The sequence below is a fragment of the Rhineura floridana genome, chromosome 3, assembly GCF_030035675.1.
Source record: "Rhineura floridana isolate rRhiFlo1 chromosome 3, rRhiFlo1.hap2, whole genome shotgun sequence".
NCBI lineage: Eukaryota > Metazoa > Chordata > Lepidosauria > Squamata > Rhineuridae > Rhineura > Rhineura floridana.
This window is the reverse complement of record NC_084482.1, coordinates 197,645,154-197,659,849: the sequence shown is the minus strand read 5'-3', so window position 1 is coordinate 197,659,849 and position 14,696 is coordinate 197,645,154. Positions and strand designations below refer to the sequence as shown.

Sequence of the window (14,696 nt, the reverse complement as noted above, 5' to 3'; positions counted from 1 at the left end):
CTAGCACTTGTAGTTTTTCCTATCTTGTTGGCTTACTCCGTCCTTATTCTGAAATACTACAATCCCATGATGCTCTTTCACCAGCGAGAGTAGCGCGTGCGTGGTTGAAGCTAGCAGAGGCCTGAGAGGTCCAAAGCTTGTTTGCTCCCCGTGAACCTCTCCTTGAGGCACTTCAGCCCTCTGAGGTGAGTTATTGAGGTATAGATTTAGGATGATTTTCTGCCGAAAGTAAAGGAGAGGTACAAGCAACAGAGCTGACCCTGAAAAATTAAGGAAAGGTGTATGAGAGTCTGCCACGGGCACAAAAAGGAAACAAAATAAGAAGGAAAGGAAGAGTTGTGTCGTTCTCACATTTCTCTGCAAAAGGGCATGGTACGGATAGAGGTTAAACTAGTCTGTAAAAGGCATTTTTCCTAGTGCGGACAAGGGAGGGAAATGTTCAAGTAGAAGGAAACAGGTTCTGGAATTATCTTGTAATACCGGTCTCCAGTCATGGATGCGAAAGGGTATTTTTTTCTGGCAGTGGGGGGGGGGGAAGTGATTGAAACTCTCACTACCTATTAAATGCTTTGCGAAAAGAAGTGTTTTATAAAGTAGTTATAATCTGGAAGAGTAGGTGGGTTCGTGATGGTGAAAGTGTTGGTGTTGATGCCCCCTTTTTTTCACTAGAGGACGGGAAGATGAGTAGTTCTGAGGAAGTGTCCTGGATTTCCTGGTTCTGTGGCTTGCGCGGCAATGAGTTCTTCTGTGAGGTGAGCTGGGATGAAGACCTTAGTCCATATGCGTGTGTGTATTTTGCAAGAGAGGAGCTGGGAATTAGGAAGTGTGATTCCTCTCTTTCTCTAGAATATGTAGTGGGAAGGAGGTTGACAATGAACAGGGCTTCCTGGGGGAAGGAAGAGTCTCATAGGTTAGTTTGGAGTTGCTGGAAAATCGTAGGATGTTAGTTACTTGCAGTGCAATCCTGTACATGTCTCCTTTAGAAGTAAGTTCCAATCCCACTGAGGTCAGTGAAGCTTACTCCCAGGTAAATAAGTAAAGGATTGCAGCTTTGGAAGAACTTTTAGGAATAAGTGAGTTTCAGATATCAAATTGACTGGATCTAACACAGAATAGCTCACTTGGTTGATCTTGAGTTCCAATATTTTGTATCTCTTTCCTAGGTGGATGAAGATTATATCCAAGACAAGTTCAACCTGACTGGTCTTAATGAGCAAGTTCCCCACTATCGCCAGGCCTTGGATATGATCCTTGATTTGGAACCAGGTGAGAGGTGGTGTTTCTTATATACTGATCACATTTTTGAACACTTGACATTTGGAACTCAGCACAGGTTGTAGAACATAAGGTGTACACAGGCAGAAAAGGACAAGTATTCAATGGTCACAGGGCAATCCAACCTAGGACATCTTGGTGCTTCTTGGATTGGCTCAATCCTCTGAAGCATGTCTGCCTGAGGGATCGTTAATTTGAGACAACTTCCTGTAAAAGCACAACACACACCAAGAGGCAACTAAACATTACTCTAAAAGAGTCCACTAAAATAAAATTGTCCATAGTGCTCAGAAATGTCTAGTTCTTCCTCTGATTTCATACTCTGGCATTAGTGCACTTAGGGAATTAGAAGTAAATATTTTGAGGCTTCATTAATAGCAGTGGTTTTGCAAGGAGTAGGAATTACGTAAATTTCTGGTCCGGTTCTGCAATTTTGAAACATCTTGCCTTGGAAACCACACATTTTGGAAATGCTGGTCTTGTGTTCTTAGATTTAAGTCAAGCCTCTTTAGAATTGGAATACACAACAACTGTTATCATTTATTTCAGTCAACTTACATTCTCTCTTAACATCAGAAGTTGCCTATTTACTATATCTGAGAAAAAGCATACCTACCTACATGGGGTTAAATCCAACAAAGTCATTGTGCAAGTGAAACTTTCTGTTTGCGTATTAGAACTCCTCCCCCCCACAAAAAAAATTTGCTCCAGAGGGTTGATGGAACAGATTTGGGGGGTGCGTGGGAAACGAGAGGGAGTGAAAGTTCAATTGTGCAATCAGAGGTTATTCTACTCACACAATAACTTTGGTGGATTCAACCCATAGTCTGAGAAACAAATATCAAAAACTTGTAAAAGGCTTCTGATACTTTTTTATCAATTAAACTATAAATCTGGCAAACTGGGTAAATGTTTTATCTATAAGTACAACTACAATTTGGTGTGGTAGGAAAGGGAGCAAAAGATAGAGAGTGAGATAGTATTGTACATGTGCAGTGTCAGCACTGAGGTATAATGTGGTCTTAGAAGCTGTTCATACCAGATATTGCTTAAGCAGTGGACTAGTGCACATCCCAGGAGAATCTTTGTTCCTCTCTATCAGACTCTGTTACACTGCTGTACTTTTCATATATGGGTTCTTGAGTTTTTCCTCTCCTCTTGCAGATGAGGAGCTCGAGGACAACCCTAACCAAAGTGACTTGATTGAACAAGCAGCTGAAATGCTCTATGGGCTCATCCATGCCCGCTACATCCTCACAAATCGTGGAATTGCCCAAATGGTGAGTGTCTGTGCTGTTGTGTAAGTAGTCACCTTGTAACCTATTCCTTAATGATCTGAGGCAGCCACATCAAAATCAGAGCCAAGGAGGAAAAGGCACTTTAATCCATACCATAATTTCCTTTTGATTGACTTATAATAATAATAATAAAATTTTATTTGTGAGTCGCCTATCTGGCCGAATGAACGGCCACTCTAGGCGACGTACATTAATATAAACGATTACAATATATAGACCAAAACATCACAATTCAATAAAACATCTAAAAACCACTTTTCCAATTAATAAAAACATAAAAATTAATCCACTCCAGAGATACTATAGCCAGGTCTTCAAGGCTCGGCGGAACCCCATCAGGGAAGGGGCATGGCGAAGGTCAAAAGGTTGGGAATTCCCGAGGGTGGGAGCCACGATCGAAAAAGCCCTCTCTCTGGTCCGGGTCAATCTAGCAGTTCTGGCCGGTGGGACCGAGAGGAGGTCCTGTGTGGCTGATCTCGGCAGGCGGCATGATTGATGATGCTGGAGGCGCTCCAGACCAGATCTCTTTAAAGACCTTCTTGATGATCTTCTGAGCTAACCAATCTTACTTTGGAGTTATCATCCCCTAAGTGGTGAGGAAGTCCTAATTCTGATTTCAGACACTTCCTTTTTCCTAGCTTGAGAAATACCAGCAAGGAGACTTTGGCTACTGTCCCCGAGTTTATTGTGAGAACCAGCCCATGCTGCCCATTGGTGAGTTTATGTGTTGGGGAGATGGGGCTGGGAGTTAATGGGAGGGTCTAGGGTTGAAGAACTACGTGCCAGAATTCTTGACCTCTTCAAGAAAGATGGAGTGAATTAGAAAGGGTTGTAGGTAGGATCAAAGACCTGTACATATAGACTTTCAGAATTTACAATGGTGAATCACCTGTTTAAAAGGCTTGAAAACTGCTAGCTTGTAACTAGATGCTTTGATGGTAGGACTGAGCCTGAAAGCCACCTTGTTTTTGAACTTTGCCTTCTACTTCACTCTTAGGCTTATCTGATATCCCAGGGGAGGCCATGGTTAAACTATACTGCCCCAAGTGCATGGATGTCTACACCCCCAAATCTTCCCGCCACCATCACACAGATGGGGCCTATTTTGGGACTGGCTTCCCCCACATGTTGTTCATGGTGCACCCCGAGTACCGGCCGAAGCGACCTGCTAATCAATTTGTGCCCAGGTAAGACACTTTTAAAAGATGTCAGGTGAAGATGATCCAGGAGAGTTTTGGAATCATAGGTTTAAGTTTTTCTTCCTTGCTGTGAAATTCAGCCAACCACATCTATATTTTTCTTATTTCCATTCTGTTCTTATTAGTCGTATCCTTCTCAGTTAACATGCTCGGGGGACAGATGCTCCCAACCATGATGTCACCCCTTACACACACAGCCACACATACTTTTGCCAAGAAAAGTCTAGCCTCCTGACAGAAGGATCCTCTCAGCACCAAGGGAGGGTTTTTGCCAGAGACTTCTGTAGAAATCTGTGGGACATCCTTAGTTTTGAAAGATAGCCTGAGAGTAGAACTGCCATTTCACTGGGCCAGCACCATTCAGCTTTCCTTCCCAGCTCATTGCTACCAATTTCAGTGCCTGAATGAAGATGCTGAGAAGCCCGAGATGTAGCATGGCTTAAAAGCTCTGTGTTGTGTTCAGGTTGGGCTGTGCTGATTACCCCGCCAAGAATTTGCACAGGAAGCAGGGCAGGGCAGGCTCAGTGCTATAGATGTGAGAGCTGGGTACAGTTTCAGAACTGGTCACCTGCTCCTTAGCTTTCCTAGTTCCAGCTAAGTTGAAGGGAAGCCCATCTCAAAAGCTACACTGGACTTGCTGCATGATTTGGGGTTGAGCTGTTTTCTTGAGCAAGTCCTTGGGAATAGTCTAATTTTAAAATGGAACAGAGCAATTCACTGCACCTGACATGGCACACTCTCACTTTACAGATGATGTGGGCCTTCAGTTGTCCACAGATGAAGCAGGACTTCATTTCAGGGACTACAAGATCTTCAGTTCTCCCCTGGTCAGCAATGTTCTAGAGTCCTGCTTCAGCTATTCATTCTTTCCCCTCTTGAAGGTGGTGAGCCTTTGAGATCTAGTTCTATAGAATATTTTCTTTCCTCTAGAACCATAGTGGGGAATCCAGTTTTTGTACTGTGTTTTATTGTCCTTGGAACTCTTTAACCAGAATTCCCTCCAGAAGATTTGTAGATACAGCTTCAGACTCTCTTTTGCACCTGACTGTCAAGCCGGAGGCTTTTCTAAAAAATATCTGGCTTCCTACTCTAGTTGATGTCTTCCTAATAGGTGTCCACTCTGAAACCTAACAAAGTTTATACATATCTTTTACTGATGTATCTGGTGGCTGAGCAAGGCTTTCCTCTCTTCCTTCCACACACGTCCTGGCCTGTTTTAAAACATATCCACTTTTCTGTTTCAGACTTTATGGATTCAAGATCCACCCTATGGCTTACCAGCTGCAGCTTCAGGCCGCCAGCAATTTTAAGAGCCCAGTCAAAACTATCCGTTGATCTTCTACATCCAGAGGATGCCCAGGGTCCTTACCTGATAATTCCCTTTACCCCAGGCAGGGCTGCTCATACTTTGATTTTGATATAGTCCCCTGTGGACTATTCTTTGTCACTGTCCAGCCTGATTTTTAGTCTCACTTCTGGTGTTTGGTTTAAATTAATAATAATAAATTTCTGTTAATTCCCAGAAACACGGACTGTGACAGACAAATTCAGTAACCAACTTGAATGTCATGACTTTGTGGGGCACTTTTTTCTTTTTAAAAAATAAAATACATTTAAAATGTAAAAGATGAGAATGTGATTTGCCTTTGTTCTGGGAGGGGGAATTAGATGGAGGAGGGGGAAATACAGTAAGGATAAACCACTAAAGAGGAAAAGGAACATAGATCTGATGATTAAATGGAAAATACATCACAAGTTGGAAACTTTGTATTAATAACTCAGACTCTTAGCTTCTACATTATACCTGTAATGTTTCTTCCTGTGGTGGATAACATTACATTTATTCTGTGATAATTCTCAATTCTAGGATGGGGAGGACTTTTTAGCAAATCCCAAGTTGGAGAAATACTACAGTTGGAAACTCTTGCTACAATTTCCAACAAGTTCAACCTTGGAAAAACCAAAGCTTGGAAAAGTTACTTTTTTTGAACTACAATTCCCATCAGCCCAATCCAGTGGCCATTCTGGCTGGGGCTGATGGGAGTTGTAGTTCAAAAAAGTAACTTTGCCAAGCTCTGAAAAACACATTGTGCTTGCCTGAAAAAGGGGAATATCGAATGTTATTTTGGTAACCTAGGTCTCTGAGAGTGTGGAGTTGTGGAATGGAATGAGAGAAATGTGCATCAAAAGTACTTGAGGGGATTTGTAGTGTTGATTATCTGTAGACCACTCTAATTGTGGGCTTAATTTCTTGAGAAGAAGCTGAATTCACAATCCAGAAACCACTTAATATATTCTTATATAATTGTAATCCATTATTTGCCTACAAGGGCCCCCTGAAAACTCAGTATATTGTACATAGGATAGGTGATGTCTGTTGAGGGTCTTCCAATAGCCTCCATCTCTTTTGCTTTTGCCCACTTTCCATGTTTTCTGCTCCTCCTACTTGTTCCATTGGCTGATTCTCCAAGTTGTTGTGTTTCTTAGTTATACTGCCCTGTAGTGTTTTTTTTAAACTGCTGCTACATGTACAAAATACAGTAACATTGTGTTCATATCCAGCTAGAAATCCTAAGCTATTCCTCTCTCCCTGCTGTGCCTGCTATCTCTTTTTTCCCTTCACAAACTCACACAACTAATGGTCTTAGTGGTCGCTAACTCTCCATCTCCATCTTACCATCCATCTCCACACCAGACTTGATTATGTTCATTGCCAGGTTGGAAAAGGGCAGGGGAGCCTGTAAGGCAAGAAGCAATGCTGTGCTTCACAATCCTGTCTGTTTTTATGATGTTTTAAAGTGTTTTTAGTGCTTTTGTTTGCTGCCCTGGGCTCCTGCTGGGAGGAAGGGTAGGATATAAATCAAATCATTTCTAGACAGGAGGCTGCCTGCTAAGCTGATATTGGCACGAAACTCTTTTTGCACTGTTCTCTGCAAAGTTGGCACTGAAACCTGATGGCCAACATTTACTTGGCTAAAAACAGTCAGAGATTACAGCAGGTTCCCCCTTTTCAGAAAAGAAGTGGATACCTCTGGACAATTCTCATTTCTCAGTGGAAGAAATGCCTGCAATGTAAAAAATCAGTGCAGCTCTGTGTGCTTCTTAGGTTACTGGCATTCCTTCCTGTGAATTTCTTGAGCCTGGCCAGAGTTGTGGATTCGCCCTTCAGCATCTTGGTTTGGGAGAGGATATCATAGCCTGTAGGACAGTGGTGAGGAACGTGAAGCCTGGGGGCTAAATATTGCACTCTAGGTCTATCTGTCTGGCCCTTTAGACTATTTCCAGGCCACGCCTTTCAATGGTCCTGTTCTGCACCTTCCTCAAGTGCTTTTTCCTGGCTGAAAAGTGTCCTGGAACTGTGATGGTGCTTCTTGTTTGCCTGGAACATAGATGTGTGTTTGGGTGTGAATGTATGTTAAAAATCTGATTTACTGTACAAAGGTTAGAGTCACATTTGTCGATCCACCCACTTTTGCCTCTGGCCCTGCCTACCAGTGGCATGCAGCCCCTGGATGGTTGTCCTTTAGGGCAGGGATGGAGAACCTCTGGCCCCCAGGGGACCAATTTGGCCCAGGAGGCCATTTCCCCCAAACCATGCCCACAAGCTGACATCACTAGTGATGTCAGTTAATAGGTGGGAAAACGGTGTAATTCTGTCTTGGCTCCTTGATCTTGTTCCCAGGAGGAAACAAGATTGCACAGCCAAGGCAGCAAGATGTAATCTCTGCTCACCATCTGAGTAGAGATTAAAGCCCTGTGAAACTGCTTCCCTTCCATTTGCTCAAACAGGAGTGTGGAGGCTGCCTTAAAGTCTCCACAATGGGAGAGTTAAGTGGGGGGGGGGGGACTTGCAAAAGCATTTTCCAGGTTCCCCAGTGTTCAGGGACTTAAAGAGGGAGGAGGGGAGAGTTGGAAGATTGTGGAGAATTAAAAGGAAAGTGCGAGGAGACTTGGCAAAGGTTTATGCAAATCTCCCTCCTTTAAGTCCTTGATCATGGAGACTTAAGGCAAGCAAAAGGGATTTTGACAGGTGAGTGGCCCTACTCACTGGTCAAATTTTGGTCTGCAAGGCAGATTCTAATAAGGATCTGGCCCACGGAGCCAAAAAGGTTCCCCATCCTGATTAGGAAATGTAGCCCTTGGGTTGAAAAAGGTTCTCCCCTGCTCTAGTAGGAGTTTAGGCAGGCAGACTCTGCATTCTATCATGTTCATGAAATTAGTTATCCTTTATCTAAACTGCAATTACACATGCGTGTGTGCACACACACGTCTGCTGTAGCAAGGGAAGCCTTCAATAAGTACTAGTTTAGCATATGTAAACTGTACAGCTAGAAAAACATTCTTGGAGGTTCACATAGATAAGAGGCATGGTTATAATCAACTACATGCTTAGTTATAACATTTGAAGTTGTTCAACCCTCAATACATTTAAACAGGCCTTAAAGGCCTATCCTTTTACTGTTGCTTTTAATGGTGAGTCTGTGTCTTGCTTTTTTGGTACAGTCATATTTGTTTATGCTGGTTTTAGTAAAGTTTTGTACTATTTTAACATGCCTGTTTTTAACTTAAAAGTGTATTATGGTTTGTGTGCATTTCTGTAAACTGCTTTGGAAAACATTTGTTAGAAAATGGTCCATGCATTTTTAATTTTTAAAAAGGGGCTGCATGCATATGAACAACAGAACAGAACTTCAGAGGATGTCACATCTTTAGATCCCTTGGAGAGGACTCATGTCCTTCTGGGTTTGATCTTGTCTATTCCCAGTACAGTAGGGCCCTGCTTTACAGCTTTCCATTTTCCGGCGTTCCACTGATACGACAGCTTTCAATTAGGGGAAATTCTCCATTTTAAAGCCGCTTTTGCGGCATTTTTACGTGACCCATTATAGTCAATGGGTTCCGCTTTACGGCGGAGGCCTGGTCCCTAACCCACCGTATAAGTGGGGCCCTACTGTACAGAAGAGGGCCATAGTCCAGTGACAGAGAAAATGCTACAATGTGTATGATCCCAGATTCAGCGCCTTCTAGTTTCCAGCAGAAGGAAACACATCTATGTAAGGCTCAGGACGGTTACTATCTGGACATACAGTGCTGTACCAGATGAAGGAGACATTTGATGTGATGTTAAAAGGCACTTCCTTATAACAAAATGAGTCATGGATCCAATTTACTTGCCCTTTTCTGCTGTTTTCAATGCTGTCTGGAAATACTTGTCAGTTTCTGGACTTAATATATTAAAAACTTTTTTATTTTTAAAATATTATACTCTGCTTTCCCCCTCCATACAGGAGTTGCTTAAAGGGGTTTGTAAATATAAAAGCAAACAAAAGCAACAATGATCCAACAATTAAAACTCAAAACACATCAACTACAGGAAATGAGTTTTAGACCTTTTGCAGCCCACTGTGAATTGTTTGCAAGGCACTTTGAGGGTAAAGTCGCTTGCCTCCATAGCAATTTTGAAGCCCCATCCACATCTACTGTAGTCTCGAAGAGGTGTCCAGTGCAATGTCTGCTGCAACTTCTTGGGATCAGTTTCAGTTGGTGTGGCCTGATGACATGGATAAGGTGCTTGCGACAATGCAGCCAGCAATGTGTCCTCTCAACCCTTGGCTTATTAAAGCTTGCCAAGGGGGTATCACCAAGTGGATCCAGGATGTCGTCAACACATCTTTGCAGGAGAGAGTGGTCCCAGCTGCTCTGATTCAGGTGGTGATCCTACCATTCCTGAAAAAGCTCACCTGGATCCATTTGTTTGTGACAACTACCACCTAGTTGCAAATACCCCCTTTTTAGAGGTGATTAAGACGGTTGTAGGATCCTCCGTGGTGCTGAGTGATAAGCGGCGGTAACGCAGCCGAAGCTCTGCTCACGGCCGGAGTTCGATTCCAACGGAAGGAGGAAGTCGAATCTCCGGTAAAAGGGGTCGAGGTCCACTCAGCCTTCCATCCATCCGTGGTCGGTAAAATGAGTACCCGGCATATGCTGGGGGGTAAAGAAAGGCCAGGGAAGGAACTGGCAATCCCACCCCATATATACGGTCTGCCTAGTAAACGTCGCAAGACGTCACCCTAAGAGTCGGAAACGACTTGCACTACAAGTGCAGGGACACCTTTTTTTTTTTAAGATGGTTGTGGTTGTGGCACAGCAATTGCAAGTACTCTTGGATGAAACAGATTGTCTTGATGTATTCCAATCTGGGTTCAGGCCTGGATATGGGACTGAATCCTCCTTGGTCGCCCTGATGGATGACCTTTATCTGCAGAAGAACAGGGGGAGTGCAACCCTGTGATTCTTACTTGATCTCTCGTCAGCTTTTGCTACTATTGACCATGGTATCCTTCTGAGCCGATTTGGTGAGATGGGTATTGGAGGCACTGTTTTACAGTGATTCCAATCCTATCTCCAGGGTTGTTTTCAGAGAATAGCATTGGGTCTTTCGGCCCCCTGGCAGTTGTGCTGTAGGGTGCCATCTTGTCCCGCGTGCTGTTTAACATCTATATGAAGTCCTTGGGAGTGGTCATCAGGAGATTTGGGGTGAGGTGTTTGCAGTACGCTGATGATGTCCATCTCTATTTCTCTGTAACATCTGAATTGGGAGAGGCCATGCAAGCTCTGAACCACTGCCTGGACTCCGTGGTGGGCTAGATGAGGGCCAATAAACAGCTGGAATCCTAGCAAGATGGAGGCACTGTGGGTTGGTGGTTCCTGTTCGGATAATTGGTCAATTGCCTACTTTGGATGAGATCATATTCCCTCTGAAAGAGCAGTTTTGTGGTCTGGGGGTGCTCCTGGATCCATCTTTGTCACTAGAGGCCCAGCTGACCTCAGTGGCTAGGAGTGCATTTTACCAACTTTGGCTGGTAAGACAGCTGCAGCCATTGTCCATGCACTGGTAACTTCCAGGTTGGATTACTGTAATGCGCTCTGTGTGGGGCTACCCTTGAGGTTGGTCTGGAAGCTGCATCTGGTGCAAAATGCGGCAGCACGACTGCTCACTGGGGCAGGGTATAACCAGCATGTCACCCCGCTGCTGAAAGAATTGCACTGGCTGCCCATTAGCTACTGGGCCAAGTTCAAGGTTCTGGTTTTGGTGTACAAATCCCTATGCAGCTTGGGACCAGGATAACTGAAAGTTTGTCTTACCCCTTATATACCCAGTCGATCACTGCACTCTGAAGGTGAGGGCATCCTGCAGATATCATCTTATCAGGAGGTCCGCTCTGCACAACATAGGAAACAGACCTTTAGTGTTGTGGCACCTACCCTTAGGAACTCCCTGCCCTGAAATATTAGACAGGTGCCATCTCTGTTATCTTTTCGGTGCCTACTGAAGACCTTTCTCTTTCAACAAGCCTCTCAAGTAGAGACCTTATCCCACTCTGCATCTGTGCTGGAATTGCTTTTAAAGATGTTTTTAAAGTTTTTTTAAAATATGTTTTTAAGATGTTTTATTTTAATATGTTTTAAAGTATTTTGTTTTCAAGATGTTTTAGAGTGCTTTTAGTGTTTTTATTTGCCGCCCTGGGCTCCTGGGAGGAAGGGCAAGAATATTTTAAAATAAATAATAATAAATAAAAACACAGATTATCAAACTAAGAACAGCAGCACAAACACACAGAGCAGCACCAGCAATCAATACTTTAAGCAGCAACAGAATCAAAAGGTTGTTTTTTAAAAAGGAATATGTATCAATTGTTTACATAGTAATCTCAAGTTATTTCTGATGTTTCTAGCCCTCAGGGCTCTAGCGCTGAATGAATCATGAAGCAAAGGACTAGTCTGAACTTCAGTGTTTCCCTGTTCATTCTTAAGATTATTAGAATTCATAAAGCTGAATTATATGATCTGGTTCTGTTGACAGCAGTGGGAGGTGGGAGTAGGGAATTGTCTATTATCTCTTGCCCAAGTGAAGCAGCAAACAAGGATTTCAGCACGTCCAGAGAGATCCCAATAATTCACACTACCATGTGCAGCTGCTGCTTGTATCCTTGCTACTGAACAGTTGGTGTCAAGCAAAGGGGAGAGAGCAATTTCCCCAAGATCTACAATTGCAAATCTTACCAAAGACAAACCCACCTAAAATCAAGAAAGTGTAAATTCGCATTTAGATTGTTTTAATTTTCTCTCTGTGTGCGTGTCTGTCTGTGTTGGGGGCAGGAGTAAACTGCCTGGAGGATTGTGGGAAAAGGTTTATTGTTGTGGCTTCCTTTATGGAATCAATCCATTACTTGTTTGTCTTTTTCTACTCCCTGCTGTTTTTCCCAGCATTATTGCCTTCTCTAGTGAATCATGTCTTCTCATTATGTGTCCAAAGTATGATAACCTCAGTTTCATCATTTTAGCTTCTAGTGACAGTTCTGGTTTAATTTGTTCTAACACCCAATTATTTGTCTTTTTCGCAGTCCATGGTATGCGCAAAGCTCTCCTCCAGCGCCACATTTCAAATGAGTTGATTTTTTTCTTATCTGCTTTTTTCACTGTCCAACTTTTACATCCATACATAGAGATGTACATATGCTGCTCCTAGTGGTCTCCCATTCAAGGGAATTATTAGGTCCACACCTCCCTGGCAATACTGCAGTTTCAGATGCTCACAGACCATTCACTGAGCCCAGGACAGACATTTTTAAATAAATACACATTGTTTTTAAAAAGTTGTGCTTAACTAGCTAATTAGTTGTTAAATTTATTTATTTAAAGATATTAAAGCTCAAGTACTGGAACTGTTTCACACACCAGTAATAGAAGAGAGAATCTAATTACTGTACTAAAGAGGTAATTGGATGGGAACAGAGCATTTATAGTGGTGCATTTCAAGTGTTATAGAGCTTCATATGCATTATACCAGTAATCTTTAAAATTATCCTGTAAGGCAGATAACTAATGGCTTTCTAGATGTTGTACTACAACTCCCATCATCCCCTGACAATTGGCAATGCTGATGAGATTTGGAATCCAACAACTTCTGGAGAGCCAGTTAGCACTCCCTCCTCCCCAGGAATTATATTGAAGATATGGAAAGGGAGGGAATTGAAGATGAAAAAATAGTGGCTTTCCTATATGGGATTTGAGCTGAGGACTTCCTGCACCAGTAGTGTTGTGGCAAATTGAGAAGGGTCCCTTCATGTTATTCACAGCCATGCCCCCTTCTAACATATAATCTTCTAAAATTACAGAATAATTTGACCAGGCTTGAATACTGCTTTCTGCTTCTCTATCAATGTCACCATTTGACTGTCCTTTCTCACTGTCAGAGATATTGCTTGAATTATTGAATTAATTGTCTACATGTATATCTCCTGCTGCTACCAAACTACTTGATAATAGTGGTTTTCCTATATTTTTCTTTTAAAATGGCAATTAAGAAAGTGGCTGAAAATCTGGAAATAACTATGTTTCAGAAAATAATGGATGAGATTGAGATAACGAAAATTGAATTGAGTAAAATGAAGCAGGAGATTAAAGATATAAGGGTCCCTGTGAGAGAGGTGACCCTGGAAGGGGTCCCTGTGAGAGAGGAGACCCCGGAGATTGGAACAGGGGTCCCTGTGAGAGAGGAGACCCTGGAGACTGGAATAGGGGTCCCTGTGAGAGAGGAGATCCCGGAGATTGGAACCAACGTGGAACAGGAACAAGATTTGGAGTCTATGGACTTTAGAAATAAAATCTATTGTTTGGAACTCAATGTTATCTCTGAAGAAATGAATGAAGATTCTAGAGATAAAGTTATCAATGGCATGGATAATCTTCTGGACTGGAATGATGTGATGGAGCCCAATATAGAGAAAATCTATGGAATTAATTGCAGCCATGTGACAATGGAAAAACTTTTAAGAGATGACCCAGTGTATTCTGAAAAAAAGAACAGAGATATGATTTTACAGCAGTATTTCAGCAACCTATTCAGAATGGATGGCAAGAAAATATTTGGGATAGAGGTAATTCCCATCAGACTCTTACTATATGACTATGGCTTTGACAGCAAGATTATTATGGAATACTGATAATGGAAGATTGGATATTGAAATTACTGGACTTAACAAGACTACTGAAGATGGAAGATGGAAAATGGAACTAATAGAGATAATAGAACAATGGCTACTGAAATTATTGAACCTAACAGATTCTGATGTGATGGATTAATTGAAATGTTTATTTTGACTATGGTTATGACAATAAGATTATCATAATTAGTAATGAGATGGATTAATCGATATGCTTATCTGAAAAAAAAAAATTGATAGATATATTTCTTAAAGAATTGAAACCTCTCTTTGACTTTTTGTGGAAAGAATAAAGTAATGTTTATGAGATTTGATGATTAAGTAAGATAACTACTGGAGGAAAGTGATTTTATAATATGACTTAAGAGACAGGATTGTTATATATTATAGACTTATAACTGATTTGATCTTTGACAAATGGGAAGTCAATATTTTACTCTATATTTTTTATTTTTGTTTTTTTTTTTTTTTCTCTTTTTTTCTTTTTGTTTAACTATTTTTGATTTTGTTTTTTGTCTTTGAATGTTTTATGATTTTGTCTTGTATGTTTTATGAAAATCTGAATAAAAATTATTGAAAAAAAAAAAGATAATGTAGATGGGATGCTATCATCAGGATTCACTATCTCTTCTTATGCAATTACAGAATTCCCACTATCTACAACTTGTCTTGGCTTTTTGAAGTAGGAACTAATAAAGGCTCATTGGGGCTCTTCCCAGTGGGTAACACACTCCCCTTTCATAGCGATTGACTCATAGGATGCTTGAGACACTCTGCTGTGAAATGTCTCCCAAACAAGGTGAGGGGTTTAAGACCCCCTGGGACCCCAGACAACTGCACCCGTGGTCTGTACGCTGTACTAACGTGCTCTTAAATGATAGGACTGGTACATCTCCCTAGTACTCTAGCTTGTTATT

At 41.9% G+C, this 14,696-nt stretch overlaps 1 protein-coding gene across 2 annotated transcripts; it reads left to right on the top strand.

The window, feature by feature from the left end:
* Nucleotides 1-54: 54 nt before the first annotated feature.
* On the top strand, nt 55-5,398 carry CSNK2B (casein kinase 2 beta). 2 transcript variants are annotated; one of them, XM_061619391.1, is made up of 7 exons: nt 55-185; nt 670-752; nt 1,164-1,266; nt 2,440-2,555; nt 3,212-3,287; nt 3,571-3,760; nt 5,017-5,398. In XM_061619391.1, the coding sequence occupies exons 2-7, from the start codon at nt 681-683 to the stop codon at nt 5,105-5,107; spliced, it is 648 nt and encodes a 215-aa protein (XP_061475375.1). In that variant the 5' UTR covers nt 55-185; nt 670-680; the 3' UTR covers nt 5,108-5,398. The 2 variants fall into 2 exon arrangements, with proteins under 2 accessions (XP_061475375.1, XP_061475376.1); XM_061619392.1 differs by lacking the exon at nt 55-185 and adding an exon at nt 263-372.
* Nucleotides 5,399-14,696: the final 9,298 nt, after the last annotated feature.